Raw genomic sequence first — 26,736 nt, 5'->3', positions numbered from 1 at the left:
ATAGAATCAAGAATCAAACATTCCCCGACACTCACACTTTACTAATTAATTTCATTACGTTTGTTTATTCACTATAGAATGCATGGGTAGCATCGAGCACAAGTGATGGTGAGTTTTTTTGCAATGACGGTTCTCGTAACGGTTCAAAAGTGATCAATTGTGTATTATTTTTTGTAATCAAACAAACCATTACATTTTTCTGCATTTATTCTTAATTATTCTTACATCCACATATTAAGTGTACTAGATTAATTAAAAGTGTTCATACCTTGTAGGTTTCATTCAATATTCAATATTTCTGCACTTAATGAATAGTTTATGTTTTTCATGTTTCCATAAAAGTTGAACCAATGGTCCCTTTGTTGCACATGAATCCACGAGACACCGACACTGATGACAATGTATTCGGAGAGGCAGGTATGGTATATATTATTTATGTTCTGGACAATATCTTCTTTATCATTTGTCGCGAAGAAGAATACTTGGCTCCCTGGTTTGTTTTATCAATATCAACTTTTGTCTAATTTTGACAGGTGTGGAGCCAAGGAATACTGACGAATCAGGTTGGTTAAATACTCACATTTTTTTCTATGTTATTGCAAATACATATGTAATTAACGAGTTTTAATTTTATGTGTGAAAAGGGGGGCGATTTGTAAATTGCAATATCATTTATTTCATTTTGTAATGCATTATAGTTGTGCAGGGCAGATAAATTGGAAAATTGTTCGAATTGATTTTTTTGTCGGATGTGGGTTGTTCCCTTAATTATTTATAGCTTAATGTACGTTTCCCCTTTCAGCAGTGCCCAACATGTTTGATGATGTAGAACCAAGAAATAATATTAATGAATGTTTACAACCAGGTTTGTATTCATTACTTATATTTATTACTATTCTGTTTTAAAATACGTATGTGATTATGGTTTTATTGAATACATTGCATACTATTGAATATATTTTCTTCCGTTATTTGCAATTTATATCTGTTTTAACAGACCCACATTCGTCCCACGAATACCTGCATACCATAAATGGATTAATAATCGGCAGTCAAGAAGATCAGGATCTCACTGAGTCAGCTGGTATTGTTTTATATTATTCGTAATAGTATATATTTTATATATAGTATATTTAGTATATTATAGCCATTCACTTCCAAAGATAATTGTTAACCAATGCCATGTTATTTCTTGCAGTGTGTGCTCAGACAAACTGCATATATATATCACGACTAGTATTTTAACGTGGGAATGAGTTGTTTACTTATTTTAATAATCCCCCGACATTACGAAATCACCAGCAAAGTTGTGATCGGTATTCTGTTCACATATGTAATAGTACGCTTATTCAGAAAGATAACGTTAAGCTGCATCGGAAACGCGAACATCACACAAATAAACCGCATTGATGTTCATATATATTACTCTTATAATGGTTGATGATAAATAAATTGCTCTTTATATTTGGATTGACGTGATTATTTTAATAACATATCTTCATCCATCTTCACAAACAACGAACAACTAAAATAATTTACTTTGTATTTATTTATTCAAATTTCATTCCAATAAAGTTAAATAAATATGTTTACAATTGGCTAATGTTTCTATTTTTTCTCTAGGTTTGACAGCATCAACAGATTTAGTATCCAGAGAACTTCCTCTCCGTGAATGGAAGAGGTTCGGTCGTCTGAGACTTGGCTTGAATGACATAGAGTTGGATGATATTGCCCGTGATTACTGTGATAGTGTACAAGAGCAGAAATACCAAATGCTTTACCTTTGGACGCGACAGGTCGGAAAGGATGCGACCGTTTGTAGACTATATTCTTATCTACAAGAACATAAACTGCGCAGTGCTGCTGAAAAGTTGAAACAGTTTGCTACTGCAAAACACTAAAGAATTTAAAGTATGTTTACAGAGATAATTTGCCATAGTCTTGAGTTTGACTATTGTGGGCTTTTATAATAGCCAAAATAATTTCACAATTGCGATGTTTGTGTGCCTCATGGTCATATATTAAATCGGGGGAGTCTTCACCTGCGCATGCGTCAGATGGCAATAGCATTTCATTGTTTAAAACAAGCGCATACCCATTAGCTTTTGCGTTTTTAGCGTGTGTTGTTACCGTCGCTTAGAACTCAATTCCCGTGCGTGCGCAGGTGACGACCATCCCGCTTTAAAGAAAACGAAAATGCATTAAATAATTAATAACTGGCTCGCGATTAATAATTCGCCATAACCAGATTTATAAATTATGGTGAAATGTGATCACAGTATTCGCACAGGCAGTAGTGAATCACTGACTTCAAATTTTATCACTAATTTAAAAAAATGATTTACACAGATGACTTGTGATGTCACCAATTCAAATCAAACCACATAAGTGGCAGTGGCACTCCTAATTCAAATCCACAAGGTAGAGGTATCACTAATTCAAATCTAATCACACAGGTATAGAGTGATATCATTGATTCACATCAATTGACATTGGTGGTAGTGATAACACTATTTCAGTTCAATTCACATAGCTGGCAGTCGATCACCAAAATCAAATAGTGGCGACACGGGTTGACGTGATAACACTAATTTAAACCATTTCATAGTGGTGGTGGTGGTGGCGTTATCAGTAATTCAAATCAATTGACACAGGTGGTACTGACTTAAGATGATTATATATATTGCCAAATTATGGTTCGCATGAAATTTTGGTAAATATATCTAATAATAATTTAATCTATTTTGGGTTATTGTTATACTTTATTTACAAAAAAAATACATACAAAATTAAGTAATTAAATCCTACTGTGTATTTTTGTCATAACGAACTTAAAACTATGAACATTTGTTTTTTGAATGTATATTATATATAGAATAAAGGAAGTTGAGTGTAAGTGAATAAAAAAAAACTTTATGGAATTATTACTGTCCTGTAAAAAAAAATATCAGCCTGAAAGCTACAAAGCAAGGCAGAACAGGATGTGTCATCATCTTAAAAATAGGCGTCTGCATTGTCATTTGTAAGACAATTAAATAAACAACTTTTTAACCAGGAATATGTGAAATGTGTAATTGGTTCACACAGAATTATGAAAACAAATTATTGCTCAACACGAATTTGTGATACAAATAAAGCAGGATAATGTTGAAGTTATTAATATCATTGGTTTCACGTACTGAATAAATAAAACATATGCAACTACTGTTTTATTAGTGAAAAATATGTCTATAGATATTTAGAACAGTGAATTTTGCCACAATCACATTTCGAGCTGATAAAAAAAGCATGTTGCATTGTATTTACACGTAATGCCAATGAATGTGCACCAATGAAGCAATAATCTTGGCTGGCTGTGTACTAATGAAGCAATAACATTGACTGCACGTGCAATGATTGAGCAATAACCTTGGCTGGCTGTGCACTGATGGAGCAATAACATAGTCTAGCTATGTACTGATGGAGCGAAGAACTTGACTGGCTGTGCACTAAAAGGGCATTAATTCACAGGGCGTGTACTAATGGTGTAATAAGTTTGGCTGCATGTGCACCAATGAAACAATAACCTTGGCTAGCCGTGCACTAATGTGGCAATAACCTTGGCTAGCTGTGCACAGATCGAGCACTAACTTCGGCCGTCTGTGCACCAATGGAACAATAACGATGACTGTATGTGCACCAATGGAGCAATGACCTTGAATGGCTGTGCATTGATAAAGCAATAACTTTATCTGGCCGCTCACTGATGGGGCAATAACATTGACTACATGTGCACTAATAGAGCAATAACTTTGTCTGGCTGTGTCCCGAAAGAGCAATGACATTGACTTGGTGTGCACAGGTGGAGCAATAATCTTGGCTGGCTTAGCCGCTGATGGAGCAATAACCTTAGACGACTGTGCACTGATTACTCATAGTTAAGAGCTCCTCCCCAGATGTTGAAAAAGTTGGTTCGTCTACAACATTAAACTCACCAGGTTGAGACTCTAACAACTGGACTCTACTAAGGTTCTGGACTATAAAAGGTATCAGAAAGGTCATTTCAATGTAAAGTAGTTTTCATTGAATTATTCATGGAAAAGGCAAAAGCCGGTGGAATACATCATATGTATGTAGGTAGGTAAATTAACGCATGTTCAGCGCTGTGTACTGATGATGTAACTTATTGCCGAATCTTTCAATTTTTATCTTTTTTTGTGTCTGTGGGCTTACAGATATAAACCCACTCTTGTTTGTGGTGTTTTTAATACAAACTCGATGTGCTCTGATGGGAATGCAATGTACAAGTCTTCTGTACAAGATTTCTATAATGCGTGGAAGGATTTATCATTTGGTAATATACACAATAAAGCCAGGTAAGTTTTTACAAGTTTATATATTTGTAGTTTATTTCGGAAAAGGAGTTAATGCACATTGTTGAAGTGACATAAAATGAAATTACAAACAAAAACTTTTTTCAAATTCAGCTTACATACTGATAACACATTGCTCCTCGATTCCTGTGCCCTACACTGTTTACAGATACCTCAGAAATGGAAACAGTCATAATTACAGACTAGCTTCGGTATTATCAGTTTAGTAGTGACGTTAAGACACAATCCTGTGTTTATCTCTTCCCAATTCATTGATTCCAGTTTATAGTCCCATTGATAAAAGTAATCTAATCTTAGTGCTATATAAAATGATTTTTATTCCAATGACTTGTATAAAACATTATAATCTAATCTACAATTAAATGCGCCCATGTTCGCCGTAAAAGTAAAATTTGACAAAATTATTTGAAATTATATCATCAATTATATCATTCCATATCATGGGATAATATGAAATTTTGAGCACTTGTTTATTTCAATTCACTGTGGATTTGAATATTTGTTTGCATTTCAGAACAGTGTCTTTCTCTACTAATGTCAAAATTACGTATACGGGTTAAGGCAGTGACTTTCAAATCAACCAGTGTGTTGTAGGGTAGGGGTTCATCATCTGGAATATAGTAAAATCACTTAAAAAACTAATTTTAATTGTTTGACAACTACAAGTTGAACGTACTTATTATATGTTAATGCCATTTGAATACCGCTAAGCAAAGAGACCAAAATGAGATGGAAATTACGACAATTTGAATTGTTTCACTGCTTTCCATAAAGAAATAATTATTTCTTTATACCTAAAAATTTGTTTACGTAACATAGGATGAAAAAAGTCGTATAAAATTCTTCTAGTATTTTAAAAACATGTCTAAAAATAACATTTAGTTAAGTGAATTTTCAGTGTGGTAATAACAGAATGACATAATGCCATGGCCTCGTTCCGACGTTTGCGGGGTGTGAATTACGAGTGATATGGTGTATACTTGATCGTGGTTGGGTCAACAATATATTCAGTTTTTGTGAATTTTTGAAAGTCAGACTTGTACATGTACTCGCACGTTAAAACACGTATCCACAGCTATGGTAAGATCAGACCCGTAACAAATTGTAGCAGTCTTGATTCTGATTGGTTCATAGAGTTATGAGCTATGAGTAGGGAGTGGAAATCCTTAAAATGACGCCTGCTATCGTGATTTGTGATAGTTCACCTTGCGCTAAACATGTAATAAAGACGATTTAATTGAATAAAACACAATAGCATATTTGAAATTCAGGAACGAACTGAATCACAATTAAATAATATTGAATCAATAATAGGAATGAATATCACAGTTATAATTAGGGAAATCATAGTGGACTAGTCTCCTTCTCATCCAGAAACTTCCGTATTTTCTGTCACAGTGGTGTTCCACTACCTTTGACAATGTTGTACATACTTTGACATATCATGCATTATTTAAACCATACTTTGCTACGAAGAGTATAGGTGGGGGCAGGAACTGTAGTATAAATCATATCGACCACCATATTTGATACAGCCTCGTTAACTCTCGTCATCATGTCCAGTAAATGTTCCTCGTCACTATACTGTTCCATGACGTCAACCAGTTTGCTGATATAAAAGCTGCCGTTGTTTTCGTCACGGTAGGATACATATCCAGGTACGGTACTATAGCCTAATAGGAAGTCAGCCTCGCTCGGGATCAAAGATCTGATTTCATCGTCACCATCTGTCTCGACACCGGTCATGTTAGTCGTTCCCTGACACGCTTGAATGAAAAACAGTTTAGGTTTCCCCGCCAAAGTTGGACACCATGGCGATGTGAACAGTTTGGTCAGCTCTTTTATCTCGACATCCCGGTTATCTATACCATAGACTTTACCCAGTGCGCCATGGGATAGAATACAAACAACCAGACAGTCAAACCTCTTGTGGCTTTCTTTACTGAATGCCTTCAACACCAATGTCATTTCCTCTGCTCCTAAGTTTGTATATTCGTGAACGCGAAAATGTAGGTTCGTGAACAGATGATACAGCCGTTCTGAAAAAGTACCAAAACGTCAACATTTAAAAAAATGTTCAGTATTGTTAATGCATATGTTAAAACGAGGGAGTCGTCACTTGCGCATGCGTCAGATGGCCATAGCGTGTCATTGTTTACAAACAAGCGTCTACCCATGACCCTTTGCGTCTTGTGTGTGTGTGTTGTTATCGTCGCTTGGAACTGGATTCCCGCGCGTGTGCAGGTGACGACCCTTCCGCTTTAATTCTGCCACAACAATATCATATTGTTGGGAATGTGTCTTTTTGAGTTTTCTTAAATTCAAGATGGGGGCCAATCCACATGGGGAGACGTAAAACAATTATAAAACAATATTACACTTGGTACATACGTGCTGCAAGCCAAATTTAAGATCAAGGTGTTTAAAACGCGAGATTCGTCAGCTGCGCACGCCAGGGAATTGAGTCCTAAGCGACGATAACAACACACGCTAAAAACGCATTGGGTTCTATCAGTATACAAAATTTTAGATCAGGCCAAGGGGTGATAATAGGGCCCACCCCTATTGATATGTATAGCTTATTGCCAACGTTCTCGTCGTCACATAAACTGCATATGTCAAGATTATTACTCGTGATCATACATAATTGAATTCTGTAATTGAGATTATCATCTAAATAATGTAGCATACCTGCATCAACATCTGATCCTTTCCTTTCACGACCTGGTTCCATAAATTTCACATTATTGATGATTATTGCTTCACCACGTGGTCGACGGTTCATAACATAACTATCACCTTGACTTGTGCTTCTTTTAGTTCTGGTGGGTGGGTTAGTTACATCCTGCATGGTCGCTGTATTCAGCTCACGCTGATGTGCTTGGACTTCAGGCCTTTGTGGCTGGACTTCTTCTGTAGGTGGGTCCTCAAACGGGAACGCGTCAACATCTTGCTGTAGCTTTGGATCCCCATCAAGGTCTACCCGATGCCGTTCATGGTCCGATCCCTTGGCGTCCGACTGATGCTCATCCACTTTTAAATTTGACAAATCTTGCAAAGATCGTTGTTGTTTTTCATTCTGTGAGTAGTATCTTTGTACATCGCTGAGGCAGTTTTCTTTTTGACATATATTCTGTGGTGGTACCTTAAGTTGATTGTTTTGCAAAACCAGTTTTCGCAGTTTCCAAGTGCATAACTGGTGCGGGAATTGTTCAATGTTATTGTTGCTGGCACGTAAAATTACCAACTGTTCACAGTTACGTAACGATTCTGGCAAAGCAGAAAGTTGATTGTAGGACACATTTAATTCGGTCAGTGACTGTAACATTGACATATTTGCAGGTAAATGGGTCAGTTTATTGTTCTCCAGGTTCAGTACTTTCAGAGATGTGAATTTCAGGACAACTATCGGCAGCTCAGTGAACAAATTTCGCGCCAAATACAAATGCTTTACTTGTGTCAGTACTTTCATGTTGGTTGGGAACGTTGTCAAATAGTTTTGGTTCAGCAATACTGTCTCGACTTGTCTGTACTTGGGATTCATCCATATTTCATCCGGAACCTTTGTTATACGCTGGTTTTCTTTATCGTAGATACCTTCTGTTAGTTCTTCTTCTTCTTGGTGTTGGTATCGATATGACGAACTGATGTTTTCACAGTAAGACCTCGATGAAGTTGTCTGTTTGTCGGAGTAGGTATGGGTGGATGGCTCAAGAGGGAAACCGATATTCTCGCAGTATGATGTCGACGATGGTGTCTGTTTGTCGGAGTATGTGTGGATTGGTTCACGAGAAGAACTGAAACTGTCAGAATAACACTTCGGTAAAGTTGTTTGTTTGGCGGCGTTTGCTAACGTTGTTGGAGTCGTTGGATGAGGGTAGCTCAGACTGTCGGTTAATGAAGTTGGGTACTTGTAGTAAGGCGTCGAACAGAATGGACTTTTCGTATTACCGGCTGCGTTTGCATATGGGTTAGGATAACTTGACATATTGTTTGTATCCACGTGGTCGAGCTGAAGAAAAACAAACTTTGTATAATTAATTTTCTCAGTACAATTGACATTAGTACAAAATACAAAATAATATGTATTCATAGAAAACATCCATATCACGAGTTGGTCTGATAGCACCAGAAAAACGCGGAGTTTCAGCATTTCTGGGTTAATTATTGAGACATCCAATTTAGATCTATAACATGCACTTAAAAAGATTCCTAGTTTTGGATTCAATGCAAAGTTACTTGAGGGTTAACAATTTGAAATCAAAGAGGTTGGGTGATATATTTTTATTTTCCTGGTATGTGTTTTTTTTCAACATGATGTATATTGTAGTTGTAAAGTTTCACAGCAATCAGTAAGGGCATTGCAGCGTTTATGTCATTTGAATAGCTTTCATAATACAAAATGTCCGTTAGTCGGCTATTTTGATTCTGATCTGAAAACAATAATGACGTACAAGAAGGTCATGTTATGTTCAATGTATGTGCAACGTTTGAAAATCTGCTGTCAATGTATAACCAGAATTTGTGATTAAAATTGATTTTAGTGCATTTCTAAAATAAAAATGGCCGCTATTCGACCATCTTGAATTGGATTATTAAACAAATGCATGTACATATGTGTTTCGTGGTGTGTGATTTGTATATCAAGTTTGAGCAAAATCAGTCGAGGAAAATCAGGGCTATGTCCCTGGAATAGCATTCATCAGGGAAGAATGGCAACCAGACGGTCATTTTGAATTCAATCTGATAAACACAATCCTATAATTTAAGTTCCTATAATGTCCAATGTAAGTACACGTTTTGAATGAATTTCATCTATACATGACCGTGATTCAGTTACGGAACGGTTCCGGCAAAAATGCTTAATTTTCATAGTTTTTTAAACAATAAAATTACCATCATTTGGCTCACATGAATATGGACTTCAAACGAATACACCTAATGTTAAACTGCTCTATAAGATACACATGTGCAGGTGATATATAAAATGTTGTTTTCTATTTTAATGTTGTTTTTGTAATGCCCATGTATTACATCAGACGCATAATAAACTAGAAGGTATTGCCACCATGCTATCATGATGTCCTGTTAGTATCTATTCAAATGCTAAAGTGAAAAAAAAAATATTGTATATATCACTGAATTAGCATATATGCGGTTACATGGCGCCCTCTGATTTCCAAACTAGTATTTATTGTATGCGTGAAAAACTAAAACGTTATATAAATGTATATATTCTACTGACAGATTGTTAATTTAAATGTAAAGGCTGCAGTTGATGAATTGACACCACGCAAAATAACAATTTCTATATGAAACAATTTATTTTTTAAATAAAATCAATGACATCAATGCTTTGACAATCTATAGGCTACTCGAGGGGTGATCGAATGCTGTGACCGAGGGAACCAGTTCACCGGTAACTGGAGCGTGAAGCTCGCAACTCGAATGTATGATCAGTTGAAGTAAACAACTATTTAAGGGTTAATTTGTTTATGCACGATTCACTATTCATAGCTGTATTGAATGGAATGTCGGAAGCTCGAGGCGTCTTCAACAGTTTAAAGGGCGGCAATCGTCGTGCCGCGTCCTGTGCGATATGGGACTCATAGCGACGTATACAACGCGTGTGAAATACATTGTTTATTTACATGAAATTCGAACACGCGCTGCTCGACGACCACCGCGATTTAATGCCAGGCGCGCAATGCACTTTATAATAATTATTTTTCACCGCAGGTTTGAGTTGCCTTATGTAGACTGTCTCAGTCTGGTGAACATGCTCATACAAGTAAGTGCATCACCATGACATCTATTCGTGGTAATAGCGATGCTATTGAATGGGAAGACAAAGAAATCAGTATCTCTAGTGGACTTTGAAATAAAGAAGAAGAAAAAATGTGGAAAAAGAATTTTGTAAAATTCTGTTCTGGAGGATCTTGGAGTTTTTCGAACTAATAAAAACGATGACATATAGCCTCGTACAAGTACAATCTGCGTTTGCTTTTATCAACGAGTTAGGGTACACTATCCCGTGTTATAGGACTATTATGTTAATTTACAGTGACATGTGTTACGTCATAGAGGGCGCTATATGAGACATGAAATAGAGACGGCAGGGTTGAATTAGAGTTATGGGTGAGGGGCTCTAAGGAAGTCTTACCCAACGGCCATTGTTCATACCCAATGGTTTTGCTCCATTTCGAACTGGCAATTCTAATGCATGGAATTTTCTTACTAGTTACTAATACTACAGTATGACTTGTAGTCTGGTTCCCTGCCCCATTTCAACGCTGAGGGCGGTTTTAGAAAAGAGTCAGGTACGGGGTATTACATCCAAGGCGGTTATTGGTAGTTACGTACGGAACATCTGATTCGTCACTGAGACAATTCAACATGGCGGCTTTCTTTGAGCCCTCAGCGGTGAAAACTTGGGCAGGGAACCAGACTTCAGGGCTCATACCACTAATTGAATTTCCATAGACGACAATGTTAACATATGACGAGATTGCTATATGAAAATGACGAAGAAAGTTGAAAATATGGCTCAAAAATGGGAAATCAACATGCCAGTAATCAACCATATGAAAAAAACTAACATGTTGGCCAGCTCAAACTCTTGCAAATCTCAGGTAAACAAGACACACCTACTGTATTTGGATTGCACCAAGAGAAATCACTGGAAAAACACCAAGATTAGAACATCCATTAACACACAGAATAAACCCACAGGTACACAGCCGCTAAGTAGTAAACAAAAGACCACATGTTGGTCTCACCTCTGACCCAGGTGATTACGCCCTCAAACAGGGAGCACCTGAGAAAAATAATATTTAAAAAATTTCATTGGTTCTTGCTGGGCATTTAAATTGACTACGAGCAGCCATTGGTTAATTAGTGGCATGAGACCTATATGACTTGACGCAATGATCCCGGGACCCGCCGTAGGCGGCAGTATTTTCATGCGAGGTCAATTTTGGATCACCAGGTCATTCCTAAACGCGTAATTAGGACTGAGACGAGAATCAATTTTGGGTGCCAGAAATCAACCAAAGACGCTTATTTTGGTATAATTTGCGCTGTCAAGACAAAGTTCAGGTTAATAAAATAAGATTGGCGACGTTTTCCCAGGAGAAAAAAGTGAATTATTTGTTGAAAAAAGTGGAGAAAAATTGATACTCAAAAATCGTGACGTCGACTCTACGCACATGCAATGCAGCGTCATGGAAATTGTCTACAGTACACGTACACGCATCTTTCGATGACGTAGATTATTTTGCTAGTCAGCCCAGGACGCCGTAAAGACATTGTACTATAAATAGAAGGCAAGAGCTCTTGCCCTTTTCCACAAATTTTAATATATTCTTAACAATTTACCTATAAAACTCTGCACACCATGCTATGATCATTCAGTGTTTTGAACTAAACGGATTTATTGGCACATGATGTCATGAGTCAGGGAATCTAATGGCCAAAAATAAATCACCAAATTCTGCATCGTACATAAATGATGACAGCGATTTACTAGGCCTATGGCCTGTGAACTCGCATGATTTGTGTATTGTGCACATGCACGGTGCGACTAGTAAAAATTACCTAACCTACCGGTCCTTCACGGCCACAGTTGTCACGATGCATCTCAATAAAATAGCATCTAAAACCAAAATAAGGCCGATATGTGTAAATACTTGTACACAAATAGTCTGGTCTATGCAGCCAGCAATAATGAAATTGCAAGAATGGCATTGGCAAAATGATGACCTCCGATGTAGCCATGTCTAGGACATGGATATGATTTATAGTCTTTGCCCATTAATGTAATGTTATAGTGTCTATGAAGTATGTCATCATGATTAATCATGTGTGACCAAGCCATTGATTATTCGGCACGGGCTACCACACATTGTATAATATTGAGCAAAAAGTCATGCAAAAAATTGTATTTCATTCACCACATTGGCATGGCTGGCTGTACCCATTCTTACTTTTTCATGACCATTGTTTGGCTCACTACAATTTCTTGTGATTTAGGCGCATTTTTGTCACATGCAAGAAACAGCAAAAGCTGCAATGTGTACATCAAAAATGCTCTTATCATGCTTGTGATGTTGCTATTGTAGATAAATGGCCACAGCAGGAATGTACATAACTGTCATGTATTAGGCAGTAACTGATAGGGGCCAATTCCTTGTGCTGATGTCCACATACACATGTACATCAGTGAAAGTTTTGCTGTCACCAGCTGCAATTCTTGAAATGGTGCCATCGATCAACAGTTCATGCCACTCACCTCAACCTTAAACAATGACATGTGTTGTCATTTGTTAATAAGGCCAAATTTTATTTTTATGGAAATGAGTTACCTTTTTCTAAAATGTACACAAGTTGATATTAATATCATCATGTAAAAAACAATTGTTTAAAATGATTGTATTTGATATAGACTGAACATGTTGGGGAAAAAATAAATCTAAAATAATAAAATCCCTGCCTAACTACCCAATAGTTTTTACGCTAATACTGGAAACACCAAATTTGTTTTTCATTGGCCTCACAATGGTTTGAGATCTTTTTAACATGGTCCACATAAATAATGAGGGATAAACTGGGATTCTGTACAAACAGGTCCATGCATTTACATTCTATGTTTCTGGTTTGATGTTGACTCATTTACAGCCCTGTCATTGGTGATACCAGGATTTTACTCCTTATAGCATGTGTGTGGGCTGTCGTATGCAAACCAACAATGATGTCTTTGCACATGGTCAATTCACTTCGATTATATGTCAGATGGCACATTGCCATGCGATAAATTCATTATTTTTACGAATTCTATCAGTCTGATGGGATTGATATCATCAATGATATTTCTATGAAGTACAATTACATTTCATATAGTCTCTTTGGACCTACTTTAATTCCGATTCATTCTGAATGGACAGTTCCATGAACATACAATAGCCTAAAAGTAAGGGGGTATATTTGTACAACACCCTGTAACTTTGCATGATATGGGTCTATAATACTGTCTTGTAAACAGTTAACTACTGGTTTTGTACAGTTTATTGTTGCTTCATATATACAGACAACAAGATATAATATTTTCGGCAATATGACTACTACCAAATTGGTTGCGGTGGTGATACCTATCATTTTGGTCTTCCATCAACACTCGTGCGCTTTTGCACCATGAGTCGTTTCATGCACATCATACCAGATTTAATCATGACACTCTGTTGACAACACTAATTTACCTCATTATAATGTAAATGTGCATAACCTGTGTTTATTTTCAATGAGAGGATGCTTGAATGCACAGTAGTGCTTTCAGCCTCTACTCGCCAGTTATTTACAATGTGCCTCAAGATTTAATTATGGAAAGTCCAATCATTTCCAAAGCATTATCTATTTCAACAATGTTCTTCCTATTGAACATTTCTCTACTCAACACCTTACTCAAATCATTCATTACCTTTATATAATCCTCACCACTTACTTGTTTTTTATTTTCTTCCAGGCGAGATAATTCAACCAGCACCTGTACCTCCTACTGGTTAAACTTGACAATTATTTTTACTTTATTCTTACTCGAATGTTTTTTGTAAAATTGTTGTTTATTGTTGGTTAAAATAAAAACTTTATTATTTCCTTGTTCATTACAGACGATTATTTTATTCACACTATTTTTACCTGGTTGTCTTCCAACTAGTCTGCTAGTGATGATCGAGTGGTGGGTGGGTCACAGTCAAGTACAAATAAGCCATTCACTGCCAAAGAACAAATATAATCATTCTTTCCGATCAAGTACTTTAACCTCCCCCTCTTGATTCAAATGACGTAACCAAAAGACTTAAAAAATCACCTACTTCGTATAACACACAACACCATATTCACATAATTGTTCGTACACGTATACATTGTCACAGCAAAATCAATTCCATAAATTTACCAATGGCTCAAGCAAATCATTTGCCCATATTAACTATAGCCTCTTGTAAGCCATCTAATACTTGTGGCTTGTGTTTCAATTACATAAGGTTAGTCCAAAAATGTCAGCTTCTATTATTTGAACACTCTGGAAAAACACAATCCCATTATCAAGGTCACGTTTATATTGCGCTGGTCCCGCTAACTCTGGATCTCAAAATTATGACAGGCGTGTAAGTAAACAATTATTTTGTTTTTCAATTATATCATTATACATGTACTATCACTACATTGATATCACAGTATCAATTTACCGTGATGAAAATCCGCCTTGAATACTAGTATACACAGTGCACTTAATACGACGAAACTCACCTTGAATTGATCTTGAGACGCCCGCAAAGGTCACAGCAAACAGCACGCAATTTTATTCACGTCCAAGTAGGATATAAACTGAATGTTATACCGGATTTTACCACTTTACTTTCGTACTCAAAAATTACGTTCATTCATATATTTGCTAACGCAGACTGCAGAGATTTTTGGCTGAGAAAACAGGCAGCGCCCATCAAGATTTGTTGAAAAGTCGTATTTACATGTGAAAGAAATTCCACGTAGGTCATCTATTTTAGATCTTTCCCGCGAAACCGAACGCCGTAGGTGAACAGAAAATTGAAGGTTAATGAAGGGCGCCCCCAAACAAGCAGATAAAGAAATATTTGTTTACTTTTGGCATTTCCCCGACATGAACTTCGTCTTTGTTGGTATTTTGTTTTTTGTATAATTATGAAACAACAATTACCGAAGTGATACCAAATGAGTGAAAATGTGGTATGTAATGTGGTATAATGGCACTGATTTTTTGTTCGTACATCTAGACACAATATTTGCATATGCAAATTATGCCACTAATAACGTTATTCAGATGACAAATACAGCCATGCAATTATTCCATTTCCCCGAAGTTTGTTTTTCAACTCCATTCGCAAACACATTGTTTTGTTTTGTATTTTGTTTCTAAATTGCCATTCGTTTTGTGTTTTATTTTGAATGTTTAAGAACATATTATATTTTTCTAAAATTTTGACAACAAATCCTAAAAGCCTCTAGCGCCCATACTTTTATCTTTAAAGGACCGTGGTCGTCGCGCCGCGTCCTGTTCGATATGAGACTCATAGCGACGTATACAACGCGTGTAAAATACATTGTTTGTTTACATAAAATTCGAACACGCGCTGCGCGACGACCACTACCCTTTAAAATTATTTTTTGGTCATGTCTTATTAATGTATTCCAAAGTACACTTATTAGTTAAAATGTGTACATGGACGTTTCTCTCACCTTCTCTATCGTAGTTTTGTTAAACGTGATATATTTCCTATTCCAATGTTTGAAAATACGTGTTGTACGTGCTTGGGTTAACAACGTGCGCCCTCATCGCTGAGGTTAGAACTTCTTTTGTTCAACGAGGATATGACCCTGATACGGAGTGTCTGGGCTTTTATTTGCCCAAACATCTGATATCATACCCTGCGTGGAACGGGTAAATCAAAAACATATTTGTCCAAAAAAACGCTATAAATAATATAGTCATCGGCAATCATGCTTGCAATTCGTTCAGTTTTTCAGTTTATGATTTTCAAAAGCAGATGAGACATTTTCTAATTTTCTTTTAATCTATTATTTCCCAAATCAGTCTTTATTGCCCATAAACATCGCACATTTAAATTAAAATGTATTTTCCTGTGAAAAAAACTATCTATAATATATAGCTCTCCGGTACAACTATCATTGTACTCTTCAGTGCTACATAGAATTCATTTCTTGATTGTTAAATATCTTGTTTTTTCATCAGGTTTGTGATCAAGTCATGTTGATCATAGTATTTCTTACTTGATTACTCCTGCCTTAGAGTTCTAAGGATTTCATTACATCCTCAAACTGAGTACGTTTCACCAGAACAATTTATTTGGTTTAGATATCATTTGCCATGGCGTTTTGCACACACATCTGAATATCTCCAGTTTCAAATTATGACGTTACTCCGATATTTCACTGATTACGGAAGAGTTATTTGGGTTAGCTTAGATTAAATCTTATATCTTTGTTTTGGATGTCTGGGACGAGGTTGTAATTCACTACTTGAATCTGATTGGATTGTCGCTCCATTTTATTTTGAACAAACACCGAGGCAAATCGGTCAACAACAAGATCGCCACCATTATTTGAAAGTGGGATGTTTAACTCACGCCATCAGGGAATATTGAATAGTACTTACTACGTGGATGCATGTGTGTGAAATTATGAATCACAGTGCATCGCATTGTTTAAATTAAATCACGTTTTTGAAGCAAAAACATCATTATTATTATAAAAGTATTCCTATAAAAAGCTCCAATAATTTGAACCCGTGCTCATTGATCGTATAAGGCTCAAAGGAAAGCTCTTCAAATCTAGCGAAAGCGTCTTGTCACTGACGGATTCATTTTAACCACCTTAGAGGGTATAATATATATACCCCCTAAGTATCAGGTAATTCGATGGTGATTAAAGTGTACCTATGCGGTCAGTTTATATCAGTTTATTGTTTTTCAATATGAAAGTATGTATGTGTACATGACGGCGTCCTTACCATGGATGAATTACCTGCCAGTCTCATCGTCCTAGTCTTACTAGTGGTAACATTGAACGAAACAGGTGAGGAAACTAACTCTTCGATTAACTGATTTTATAATCATTTCTATCTTGACGCGAATGGTGTATTAAATAATATTATCGACGACTGTTGTATTCAAAGTTTGCATATGTGGTGAGCTGTACCGTGATATGGCTGGATGAATATCTCCGCGGGAGAGGGAAGGGTAGGTCACACATTGCAGGCAGATGATTTGTGTGTACATGATACCAACTAACAAACGCGCGATTATTTCTCAGAAAAATGTGTGCATACAACTTGAGCTTCCGCTTTTTTCTCTTCTCAGGATGTAACAATTACCCCCTCCCCAATACTGGTTCATCCCTTAGTTTTTAAATTATAAAGTGTATTATGTAAACCACCGAGTACTGTTTTGTATACCAAATAGTAGGTTATCGCTACTCGAGCTGAGCTGCAGTTAAAAAGCTGACTGAAGTGGTTTAGCTACAACTTCACGATAACAGCTCATCTCGCCAATAATGCCTTTCACTGAATTCTATTGGCAGTCTTTTACAGGCGAGTAATTCTAGTCTTCCCACGTACATACGTACCTTCACTTCTACAATTTGAAACAAGTCACAATGTGTTATCGCTACCAGCCTGATAACGTATGTAGATGTTTACTACTGCTTCCGTTGCGTCGTTTTAGCACCGCGTTAGTTTAATATTGATTAGCTTAGCGTAGTGTTTGTATCACATTGCATTAGCTTAGCGTCGTGTTTGTTTCACGTTGTATTAGCTTTGCGTCATGTTTGTTTCACGTTGTATTAGCTTAGCGTCGTGTTTGTTTCACGTTGTATTAGCTTAGCGTCGTGTTTGTTTCACGTTGCATTAGCTTTGCGTCGTGTTTGTTTCACGTTGCATTAGCTTAGCGTCGTGTTTGTTTCACGTTGCAATAGCTTAGCGTCGTGTTTGTTTCACGTTGCATTAGCTTAGCGTCGTGTTTGTTTCACGTTGCATTAGCTTAGCGTCGTGTTTGTTTCACGTTGTATTAGCTTAGCGTCGTGTTTGTTTCACGTTGCATTAGCTTTGCGTCATGTTTGTTTCACGTTGCATTAGCTTAGCGTCGTGTTTGTTTCACGTTGCATTAGCTTAGCGTCGTGTTTGTTTCACGTTGCATTAGCTTTGCGTCGTGTTTGTTTCACGTTGCATTAGCTTTGCGTCGTGTTTGTTTCACGTTGCATTAGCTTTGCGTCATGTTTGTTTCACGTTGCATTAGCTTAGCGTCGTGTTTGTTTCACGTTGCATTAGCTTAGCGTCGTGTTTGTTTCACGTTGCATTAGCTTTGCGTCGTGTTTGTTTCACGTTGCATTAGCTTAGCGTCGTGTTTGTTTCACGTTGAATTAGCTTAGCGTCATGTTTGTTTCACGTTGCAATAGCTTAGCGTCGTGTTTGTTTCACGTTGAATTAGCTTACCGTCGTGTTTGTTTCACGTTGCATTAGCTTAGCGTCGTGTTTGTTTCACGTTGTATTAGCTTAGCGTCGTGTTTGTTTCACGTTGCATTAGCTTAGCGTAGTGTTTGTATCACATTGCATTAGCTTAGCGTCGCGTTTGTTTCACGTTGTATTAGCTTAGCGTCGCGTTTGTATCACGTTGCATTAGCTTAGCGTCGTGTTTGTTTCACGTTGCATTAGCTTAGCGTCGTGTTTGTATCACATTGCATTAGCTTAGCGTCGTGTTTGTTTTACGTTGCATTAGCTTAGCGTCGTGTTTGTTTCACGTTGCATTAGCTTAGCGTCGTGTTTGTTTCACGTTGCATTAGCTTTGCGTCGTGTTTGTTTCGCGTTGTATTAGCTTAGCGTCGCGTTTGTTTCACGTTGCATTAGCTTAGCGTCGTGTTTGTTTCACGTTGCATTAGCTTAGCGTCGTGTTTGTTTCACGTTGCATTAGCTTAGCGTAGTGTTTGTATCACATTGCATTAGCTTAGCGTCGTGTTTGTTTTACGTTGCATTAGCTTAGCGTTATGTTTGTTTCACGTTGCATTAGCTTAGCGTCGTGTTTGTTTCACGTTGCATTAGCTTAGCGTCGTGTTTGTTTCACGTTGCATTAGCTTAGCGTCGTGTTTGTTTCACGTTGCATTAGCTTCGCGTCGTGTTTGTTTCACGTTGTATTAGCTTAGCGTCGTGTTTGTTTCACGTTGTATTAGCTTAGCGTCGTGTTTGTTTCACGTTGCATTAGCTTAGCGTCGTGTTTGTTTCACGTTGCATTAGCTTAGCGTCGTGTTTGTTTCACGTTGCATTAGCTTAGCGTCGCGTTTGTTTCACGTTGCAATAGCTTAGCGTCGTGTTTGTTTCACGTTGCATTAGCTTAGCGTCGTGTTTGTTTCACGTTGCATTAGCTTAGCGTCGTGTTTGTTTCACGTTGCATTAGCTTAGCGTCGCGTTTGTTTCACGTTGCATTAGCTTAGCGTCGTGTTTGTTTCACGTTGCATTAGCTTAGCGTCGTGTTTGTTTCACGTTGCATTAGCTTAGCGTCGCGTTTGTTTCACGTTGCATTAGCTTAGCATCATGTTTGTTTCACGTTGCATTAGCTTAGCGTCGTGTTTGTTTCACGTTGCAATAGCTTAGCGTCGTGTTTGTTTCACGTTGCATTAGCTTAGCGTCGTGTTTGTTTCACGTTGCATTAGCTTAGCGTCGCGTTTGTTTCACGTTGCATTAGCTTAGCGTCGTGTTTGTTTCACGTTGCATTAGCTTAGCGTCGTGTTTGTTTCACGTTGCATTAGCTTAGCGTCGCGTTTGTTTCACGTTGCATTAGCTTAGCATCATGTTTGTTTCACGTTGCATTAGCTTTGCGTCGTGTTTGTTTCACGTTGTATTAGCTTAGCGTCGTGTTTGTTTCACGTTGTATTAGCTTACCGTCGTGTTTGTTTCACGTTGCATTAGCTTAGCGTCGTGTTTGTTTCACGTTGCATTAGCTTAGCGTCGTGTTTGTTTCACGTTGCATTAGCTTAGCGTTATGTTTGTTTCACGTTGCATTAGCTTAGCGTCGTGTTTGTTTCACGTTGCATTAGCTTAGCGTCGTGTTTGTTTCACGTTGCATTACCTTAGCGTCGTGTTTGTTTCACGTTGCATTAGCTTAGCGTAGTGTTTGTATCACATTGCATTAGCTTAGCGTCGTGTTTGTTTTACGTTGCATTAGCTTAGCGTTATGTTTGTTTCACGTTGCATTAGCTTAGCGTCGTGTTTGTTTCACGTTGCATTAGCTTAGCGTCGTGTTTGTTTCACGTTGCATTAGCTTAGCGTCGTGTTTGTTTCACGTTGTATTAGCTTAGCGTCGCGTTTGTTTCACGTTGTATTAGCTTAGCGTCGTGTTTGTATCACATTGCATTAGCTTAGCGTCGCGTTTGTTTCACGTTGTATTAGCTTAGCGTCGCGTTTGTATCACGTTGCATTAGCTTAGCGTCGTGTTTGTTTCACGTTGCATTAGCTTAGCGTCGTGTTTGTTTCACATTGCATTAGCTTAGCGTCGTGTTTGTTTCACATTGCATTAGCTTTGCGTCATGTTTGTTTCACATTGCATTAGCTTAGCGTCGTGTTTGTTTCACGTTGCATTAGCTTCGCGTCGTGTTTGTTTCACGTTGCATTAGCTTTGCGTCATGTTTGTTTCACGTTGCATTAGCTTAGCGTCGTGTTTGTTTCACGTTGCATTAGCTTAGCGTCGTGTTTGTTTCACGTTGCAATAGCTTAGCGTCGTGTTTGTTTCACGTTGCATTAGCTTAGCGTCGTGTTTGTTTCACGTTGCATTAGCTTAGCGTCGTGTTTGTTTCACGTTGCATTAGCTTTGCGTCATGTTTGTTTCACGTTGCATTAGCTTTGCGTCGTGTTTGTTTCACGTTGCATTAGCTTAGCGTCGTGTTTGTTTCACGTTGCATTAGCTTAGCGTCGCGTTTGTTTCACGTTGCAATAGCTTAGCGTCGTGTTTGTTTCACGTTGCATTAGCTTAGCGTCGTGTTTGTTTCACGTTGCATTAGCTTAGCGTCGTGTTTGTTTCACGTTGCATTAGCTTAGCGTCGCGTTTGTTTCACGTTGCATTAGCTTAGCGTCGTGTTTGTTTCACGTTGCATTAGCTTAGCGTCGTGTTTGTTTCACGTTGCATTAGCTTAGCGTCGCGTTTGTTTCACGTTGCATTAGCTTAGCATCATGTTTGTTTCACGTTGCATTAGCTTAGCGTCGTGTTTGTTTCACGTTGCAATAGCTTAGCGTCGTGTTTGTTTCACGTTGCATTAGCTTAGCGTCGTGTTTGTTTCACGTTGCATTAGCTTAGCGTCGCGTTTGTTTCACGTTGCATTAGCTTAGCGTCGTGTTTGTTTCACGTTGCATTAGCTTAGCGTCGTGTTTGTTTCACGTTGCATTAGCTTAGCGTCGCGTTTGTTTCACGTTGCATTAGCTTAGCATCATGTTTGTTTCACGTTGCATTAGCTTTGCGTCGTGTTTGTTTCACGTTGTATTAGCTTAGCGTCGTGTTTGTTTCACGTTGTATTAGCTTACCGTCGTGTTTGTTTCACGTTGCATTAGCTTAGCGTCGTGTTTGTTTCACGTTGCATTAGCTTAGCGTCGTGTTTGTTTCACGTTGCATTAGCTTAGCGTTATGTTTGTTTCACGTTGCATTAGCTTAGCGTCGTGTTTGTTTCACGTTGCATTAGCTTAGCGTCGTGTTTGTTTCACGTTGCATTACCTTAGCGTCGTGTTTGTTTCACGTTGCATTAGCTTAGCGTAGTGTTTGTATCACATTGCATTAGCTTAGCGTCGTGTTTGTTTTACGTTGCATTAGCTTAGCGTTATGTTTGTTTCACGTTGCATTAGCTTAGCGTCGTGTTTGTTTCACGTTGCATTAGCTTAGCGTCGTGTTTGTTTCACGTTGCATTAGCTTAGCGTCGTGTTTGTTTCACGTTGTATTAGCTTAGCGTCGCGTTTGTTTCACGTTGTATTAGCTTAGCGTCGTGTTTGTATCACATTGCATTAGCTTAGCGTCGCGTTTGTTTCACGTTGTATTAGCTTAGCGTCGCGTTTGTATCACGTTGCATTAGCTTAGCGTCGTGTTTGTTTCACGTTGCATTAGCTTAGCGTCGTGTTTGTTTCACATTGCATTAGCTTAGCGTCGTGTTTGTTTCACATTGCATTAGCTTTGCGTCATGTTTGTTTCACATTGCATTAGCTTAGCGTCGTGTTTGTTTCACGTTGCATTAGCTTCGCGTCGTGTTTGTTTCACGTTGCATTAGCTTTGCGTCATGTTTGTTTCACGTTGCATTAGCTTAGCGTCGTGTTTGTTTCACGTTGCATTAGCTTAGCGTCGTGTTTGTTTCACGTTGCAATAGCTTAGCGTCGTGTTTGTTTCACGTTGCATTAGCTTAGCGTCGTGTTTGTTTCACGTTGCATTAGCTTAGCGTCGTGTTTGTTTCACGTTGCATTAGCTTTGCGTCATGTTTGTTTCACGTTGCATTAGCTTTGCGTCGTGTTTGTTTCACGTTGCATTAGCTTAGCGTCGTGTTTGTTTCACGTTGCATTAGCTTAGCGTCGTGTTTGTTTCACGTTGCATTAGCTTAGCGTCGTGTTTGTTTCACACCGTATTAGCTTAGCGTCGTGTTTGTTTCACGTTGCATTAGCTTAGCGTCGTGTTTGTTTCACGTTGCATTAGCTTAGCGTCGTGTTTGTTTCACGTTGCATTAGCTTAGCGTCGTGTTTGTTTCACGTTGCATTAGCTTAGCGTCGTGTTTGTTTCACGTTGTATTAGCTTTGCGTCATGTTTGTTTCACGTTGCATTAGCTTAGCGTCGTGTTTGTTTCACGTTGCATTAGCTTAGCGTCGTGTTTGTTTCACGTTGTATTAGCTTTGCGTCATGTTTGTTTCACGTTGCATTAGCTTAGCGTCGTGTTTGTTTCACGTTGCAATAGCTTAGCGTCGTGTTTGTTTCACGTTGCAATAGCTTAGCGTCGTGTTTGTTTCACGTTGCATTAGCTTAGCGTCGTGTTTGTTTCACGTTGCATTAGCTTAGCGTCGCGTTTGTTTCACGTTGTATTAGCTTAGCGTCGTGTTTGTTTCACGTTGCATTAGCTTAGCGTCGTGTTTGTTTCACGTTGCATTAGCTTAGCGTCGTGTTTGTTTCACGTTGCATTAGCTTAGCGTCGTGTGTGTTTCACGTTGCATTAGCTTAGCGTCGTGTTTGTTTCACGTTGCATTAGCTTAGCGTCGTGTTTGTTTCACGTTGCATTAGCTTAGCGTCGCGTTTGTTTCACGTTGCATTAGCTTAGCGTCGTGTTTGTTTCACGTTGCAATAGCTTAGCGTTATGTTTGTTTCACGTTGTATTAGCTTAGCGTCGTGTTTGTTTCACGTTGCATTAGCTTAGCCTCGTGTTTGTTTCACGTTGCATTAGCTTAGCGTCGTGTTTGTTTCACGTTGTATTAGCTTAGCGTTATGTTTGTTTCACGTTGCATTAGCTTAGCGTCGTGTTTGTTTCACGTTGCATTAGCTTAGCGTTATGTTTGTTTCACGTTGCATTAGCTTAGCGTCGTGTTTGTTTCACGTTGCATTAGCTTAGCGTCGTGTTTGTTTCACGTTGCATTAGCTTAGCGTCGTGTTTGTTTCACGTTGCATTAGCTTAGCGTCGCGTTTGTTTCACGTTGCAATAGCTTAGCGTCGTGTTTGTTTCACGTTGCATTAGCTTAGCGTTATGTTTGTTTCACGTTGCATTAGCTTAGCGTCGTGTTTGTTTCACGTTGCATTAGCTTAGCGTTATGTTTGTTTCACGTTGCATTAGCTTTGCGTCGTGTTTGTTTCACGTTGTATTAGCTTAGCGTCGCGTTTGTTTCACGTTGTATTAGCTTAGCGTCGTGTTTGTTTCACGTTGCATTAGCTTAGCGTCGTGTTTGTTTCACGTTGCATTAGCTTAGCGTTATGTTTGTTTCACGTTGCATTAGCTTAGCGTCGTGTTTGTTTCACGTTGCATTAGCTTAGCGTCGTGTTTGTTTTACGTTGCATTAGCTTAGCGTCGTGTGTGTTTCACGTTGCATTAGCTTAGCGTCGCGTTTGTTTCACGTTGCATTAGCTTAGCGTCGTGTTTGTTTCACGTTGCAATAGCTTAGCGTCGTGTTTGTTTCACGTTGCATTAGCTTAGCGTCGTGTTTGTTTCACGTTGCATTAGCTTAGCGTCGTGTTTGTTTCACGTTGTATTAGCTTAGCGTCGTGTTTGTTTCACGTTGCATTAGCTTAGCGTCGTGTTTGTTTCACGTTGCATTAGCTTAGCGTCGTGTTTGTTTCACGTTGCATTAGCTTAGCGTCGTGTTTGTTTCACGTTGCATTAGCTTTGCGTCATGTTTGTTTCACGTTGTATTAGCTTAGCGTCGTGTTTGTATCACGTTGCATTAGCTTAGCGTCGTGTTTGTTTCACGTTGCATTAGCTTAGCGTCGTGTTTGTTTCACGTTGCATTAGCTTAGCGTTATGTTTGTTTCACGTTGCATTAGCTTAGCGTCGTGTTTGTTTCACGTTGCATTAGCTTAGCGTCGTGTTTGTTTCACGTTGCATTAGCTTAGCGTCGTGTTTGTTTCACGTTGCATTAGCTTAGCGTCGTGTTTGTTTCACGTTGCATTAGCTTAGCGTCGTGTTTGTTTCACGTTGAATTAGCTTAGCGTCGTGTTTGTTTCACGTTGCATTAGCTTAGCGTCGTGTTTGTTTCACGTTGCATTAGCTTAGCGTCGTGTTTGTTTCACGTTGAATTAGCTTAGCGTCGTGTTTGTTTCACGTTGCATTAGCTTAGCGTCGTGTTTGTTTCACGTTGCATTAGCTTAGCTTCGTGTTTGTTTCACGTTGCATTAGCTTAGCGTCGTGTTTGTTTCACGTTGCATTAGCTTAGCGTTATGTTTGTTTCACGTTGCATTAGCTTAGCGTCGTGTTTGTTTCACGTTGCATTAGCTTAGCGTCGTGTTTGTTTCACGTTGCATTAGCTTAGCGTCGTGTTTGTTTCACGTTGCATTAGCTTAGCGTCGTGTTTGTTTCACGTTGCATTAGCTTAGCGTCGTGTTTGTTTCACGTTGAATTAGCTTAGCGTCGTGTTTGTTTCACGTTGCATTAGCTTAGCGTCGTGTTTGTTTCACGTTGAATTAGCTTAGCGTCGTGTTTGTTTCACGTTGCATTAGCTTAGCGTCGTGTTTGTTTCACGTTGCATTAGCTTAGCGTCGTGTTTGTTTCACGTTGAATTAGCTTAGCGTCGTGTTTGTTTCACGTTGCATTAGCTTAGCGTCGTGTTTGTTTCACGTTGCATTAGCTTAGCTTCGTATTTGTTTCACGTTGTATTAGCTTAGCGTTATGTTTGTTTCACGTTGCATTAGCTTAGCGTCGTGTTTGTTTCACGTTGAATTAGCTTAGCGTCGTGTTTGTTTCACGCTGTATTAACTGAGCGTCGTGTTTGTTTCACGCTGTATTAACTGAGCGTCGTGTTTGTTTACTTTCATTAGATTAGCGTCGTGTTTGTTTCACGTTGCATTGGCTTAGCGTCGTGTTTGTTTCACGTTGAATTAGCTTAGCGTCGTGTTTGTTTCACGCTGTATTAACTTAGCGTCGTGTTTGTTTACGTTCATTAGATTAGCGTCGTGTTTGTTTCACGCTGTATTAACTTAGCGTCGTGTTTGTTTCACGTTGAATTAGCTTAGCGTCGTGTTTGTTTCACGTTGCATTAGCTTAGCGTTATGTTTGTTTCACGCTGCATTAGCTTAGCGTCGTGTTTGTTTCACGTTGAATTAGCTTAGCGTCGTGTTTGTTGCACGTTGCATTAGCTTAGCCGTAGTGTTTGTTTTACGCTCCATTAGCTTAGCGTCGTGTTTGTTTCGCGTTGCATTAGCTTAGCGTCGTGTTTGTTTCGCGTTGCATTAGCTTAGCCTCGTGTTTGTTTCACATTGCATTAGCTTAGCGTCGTGTTTGTTTTACGTTGCATTAGCTTAGCGTCGTGTTTGTTTCACGTTGCATTAGCTTAGCGTCGTGTTTGTTTCACGTTGCATTAGCTTAGCGTCGTGTTTGTTTCACGTTGCATTAGCTTAGCGTCGTGTTTGTTTCACGTTGCATTAGCTTAGCGTCGTGTTTGTTTCACGTTGCATTAGCTTAGCGTCGTGTTTGTTTCACGTTGCATTAGCTTAGCGTCGTGTTTGTTTCACGTTGTATTAGCTTAGCGTTATGTTTGTTTCACGTTGCATTAGCTTAGCGTCGTGTTTGTTTCACGTTGTATTAGCTTAGCGTTATGTTTGTTTCACGTTGCATTAGCTTAGCGTCGTGTTTGTTTCACGTTGCATTAGCTTAGCGTCGTGTTTGTTTCACGTTGCATTAGCTTAGCGTCGTGTTTGTTTCACGTTGCATTAGCTTAGCGTCGTGTTTGTTTCACGTTGCATTAGCTTAGCGTCGTGTTTGTTTCACGTTGCATTAGCTTAGCGTTATGTTTGTTTCACGTTGCATTAGCTTAGCGTCGTGTTTGTTTCACGTTGCATTAGCTTAGCGTCGTGTTTGTTTCACGTTGCATTAGCTTAGCGTCGTGTGTGTTTCACGTTGCATTAGCTTAGCGTCGCGTTTGTTTCACGTTGCATTAGCTTTGCGTCGTGTTTGTTTCACGTTGCATTAGCTTTGCGTCGTGTTTGTTTCACGTTGCATTAGCTTAGCGTCGTGTTTGTTTCACGTTGCATTAGCTTAGCGTCGTGTGTGTTTCACGTTGCATTAGCTTAGCGTCGCGTTTGTTTCACGTTGCATTAGCTTTGCGTCGTGT

The 26,736-nt window shown here is 38.6% G+C and overlaps 2 protein-coding genes across 3 annotated transcripts in view; one reads left to right on the top strand and one right to left on the bottom strand.

Annotated features, from left to right (window-relative positions):
- Positions 1-4,360: 4,360 nt before the first annotated feature.
- On the bottom strand, positions 4,361-8,526 carry LOC100369664 (uncharacterized). The gene is made up of 2 exons (XM_006815952.3): positions 7,065-8,526; positions 4,361-6,412 (listed from the first exon to the last, which is right to left on the bottom strand). Exons 1-2 carry the CDS (start codon positions 8,524-8,526, stop codon positions 5,823-5,825), a joined length of 2,052 nt encoding a protein of 683 aa, XP_006816015.2. The 3' UTR covers positions 4,361-5,822.
- Positions 8,527-16,843: 8,317 nt separating this feature from the next.
- The window catches only part of LOC102809995 (uncharacterized), an 80,354-nt gene continuing 70,461 nt past the window's right edge, over positions 16,844-26,736 (top strand). For both annotated transcript variants that reach the window (XM_085495929.1, XM_085495928.1), the window contains exon 1: positions 16,844-16,997. In XM_085495929.1, coding sequence (XP_085352055.1) covers positions 16,934-16,997 — 64 coding nt within the window. In that variant the 5' untranslated portion in view covers positions 16,844-16,933. The remainder of the gene's footprint in view (positions 16,998-26,736) is intronic.

The sequence above is a fragment of the Saccoglossus kowalevskii genome, chromosome 22, assembly GCF_978046115.1.
Source record: "Saccoglossus kowalevskii chromosome 22, keSacKowa6.1, whole genome shotgun sequence".
NCBI lineage: Eukaryota > Metazoa > Hemichordata > Enteropneusta > Harrimaniidae > Saccoglossus > Saccoglossus kowalevskii.
This window is presented reverse-complemented; position numbering and strand designations above follow the sequence as displayed.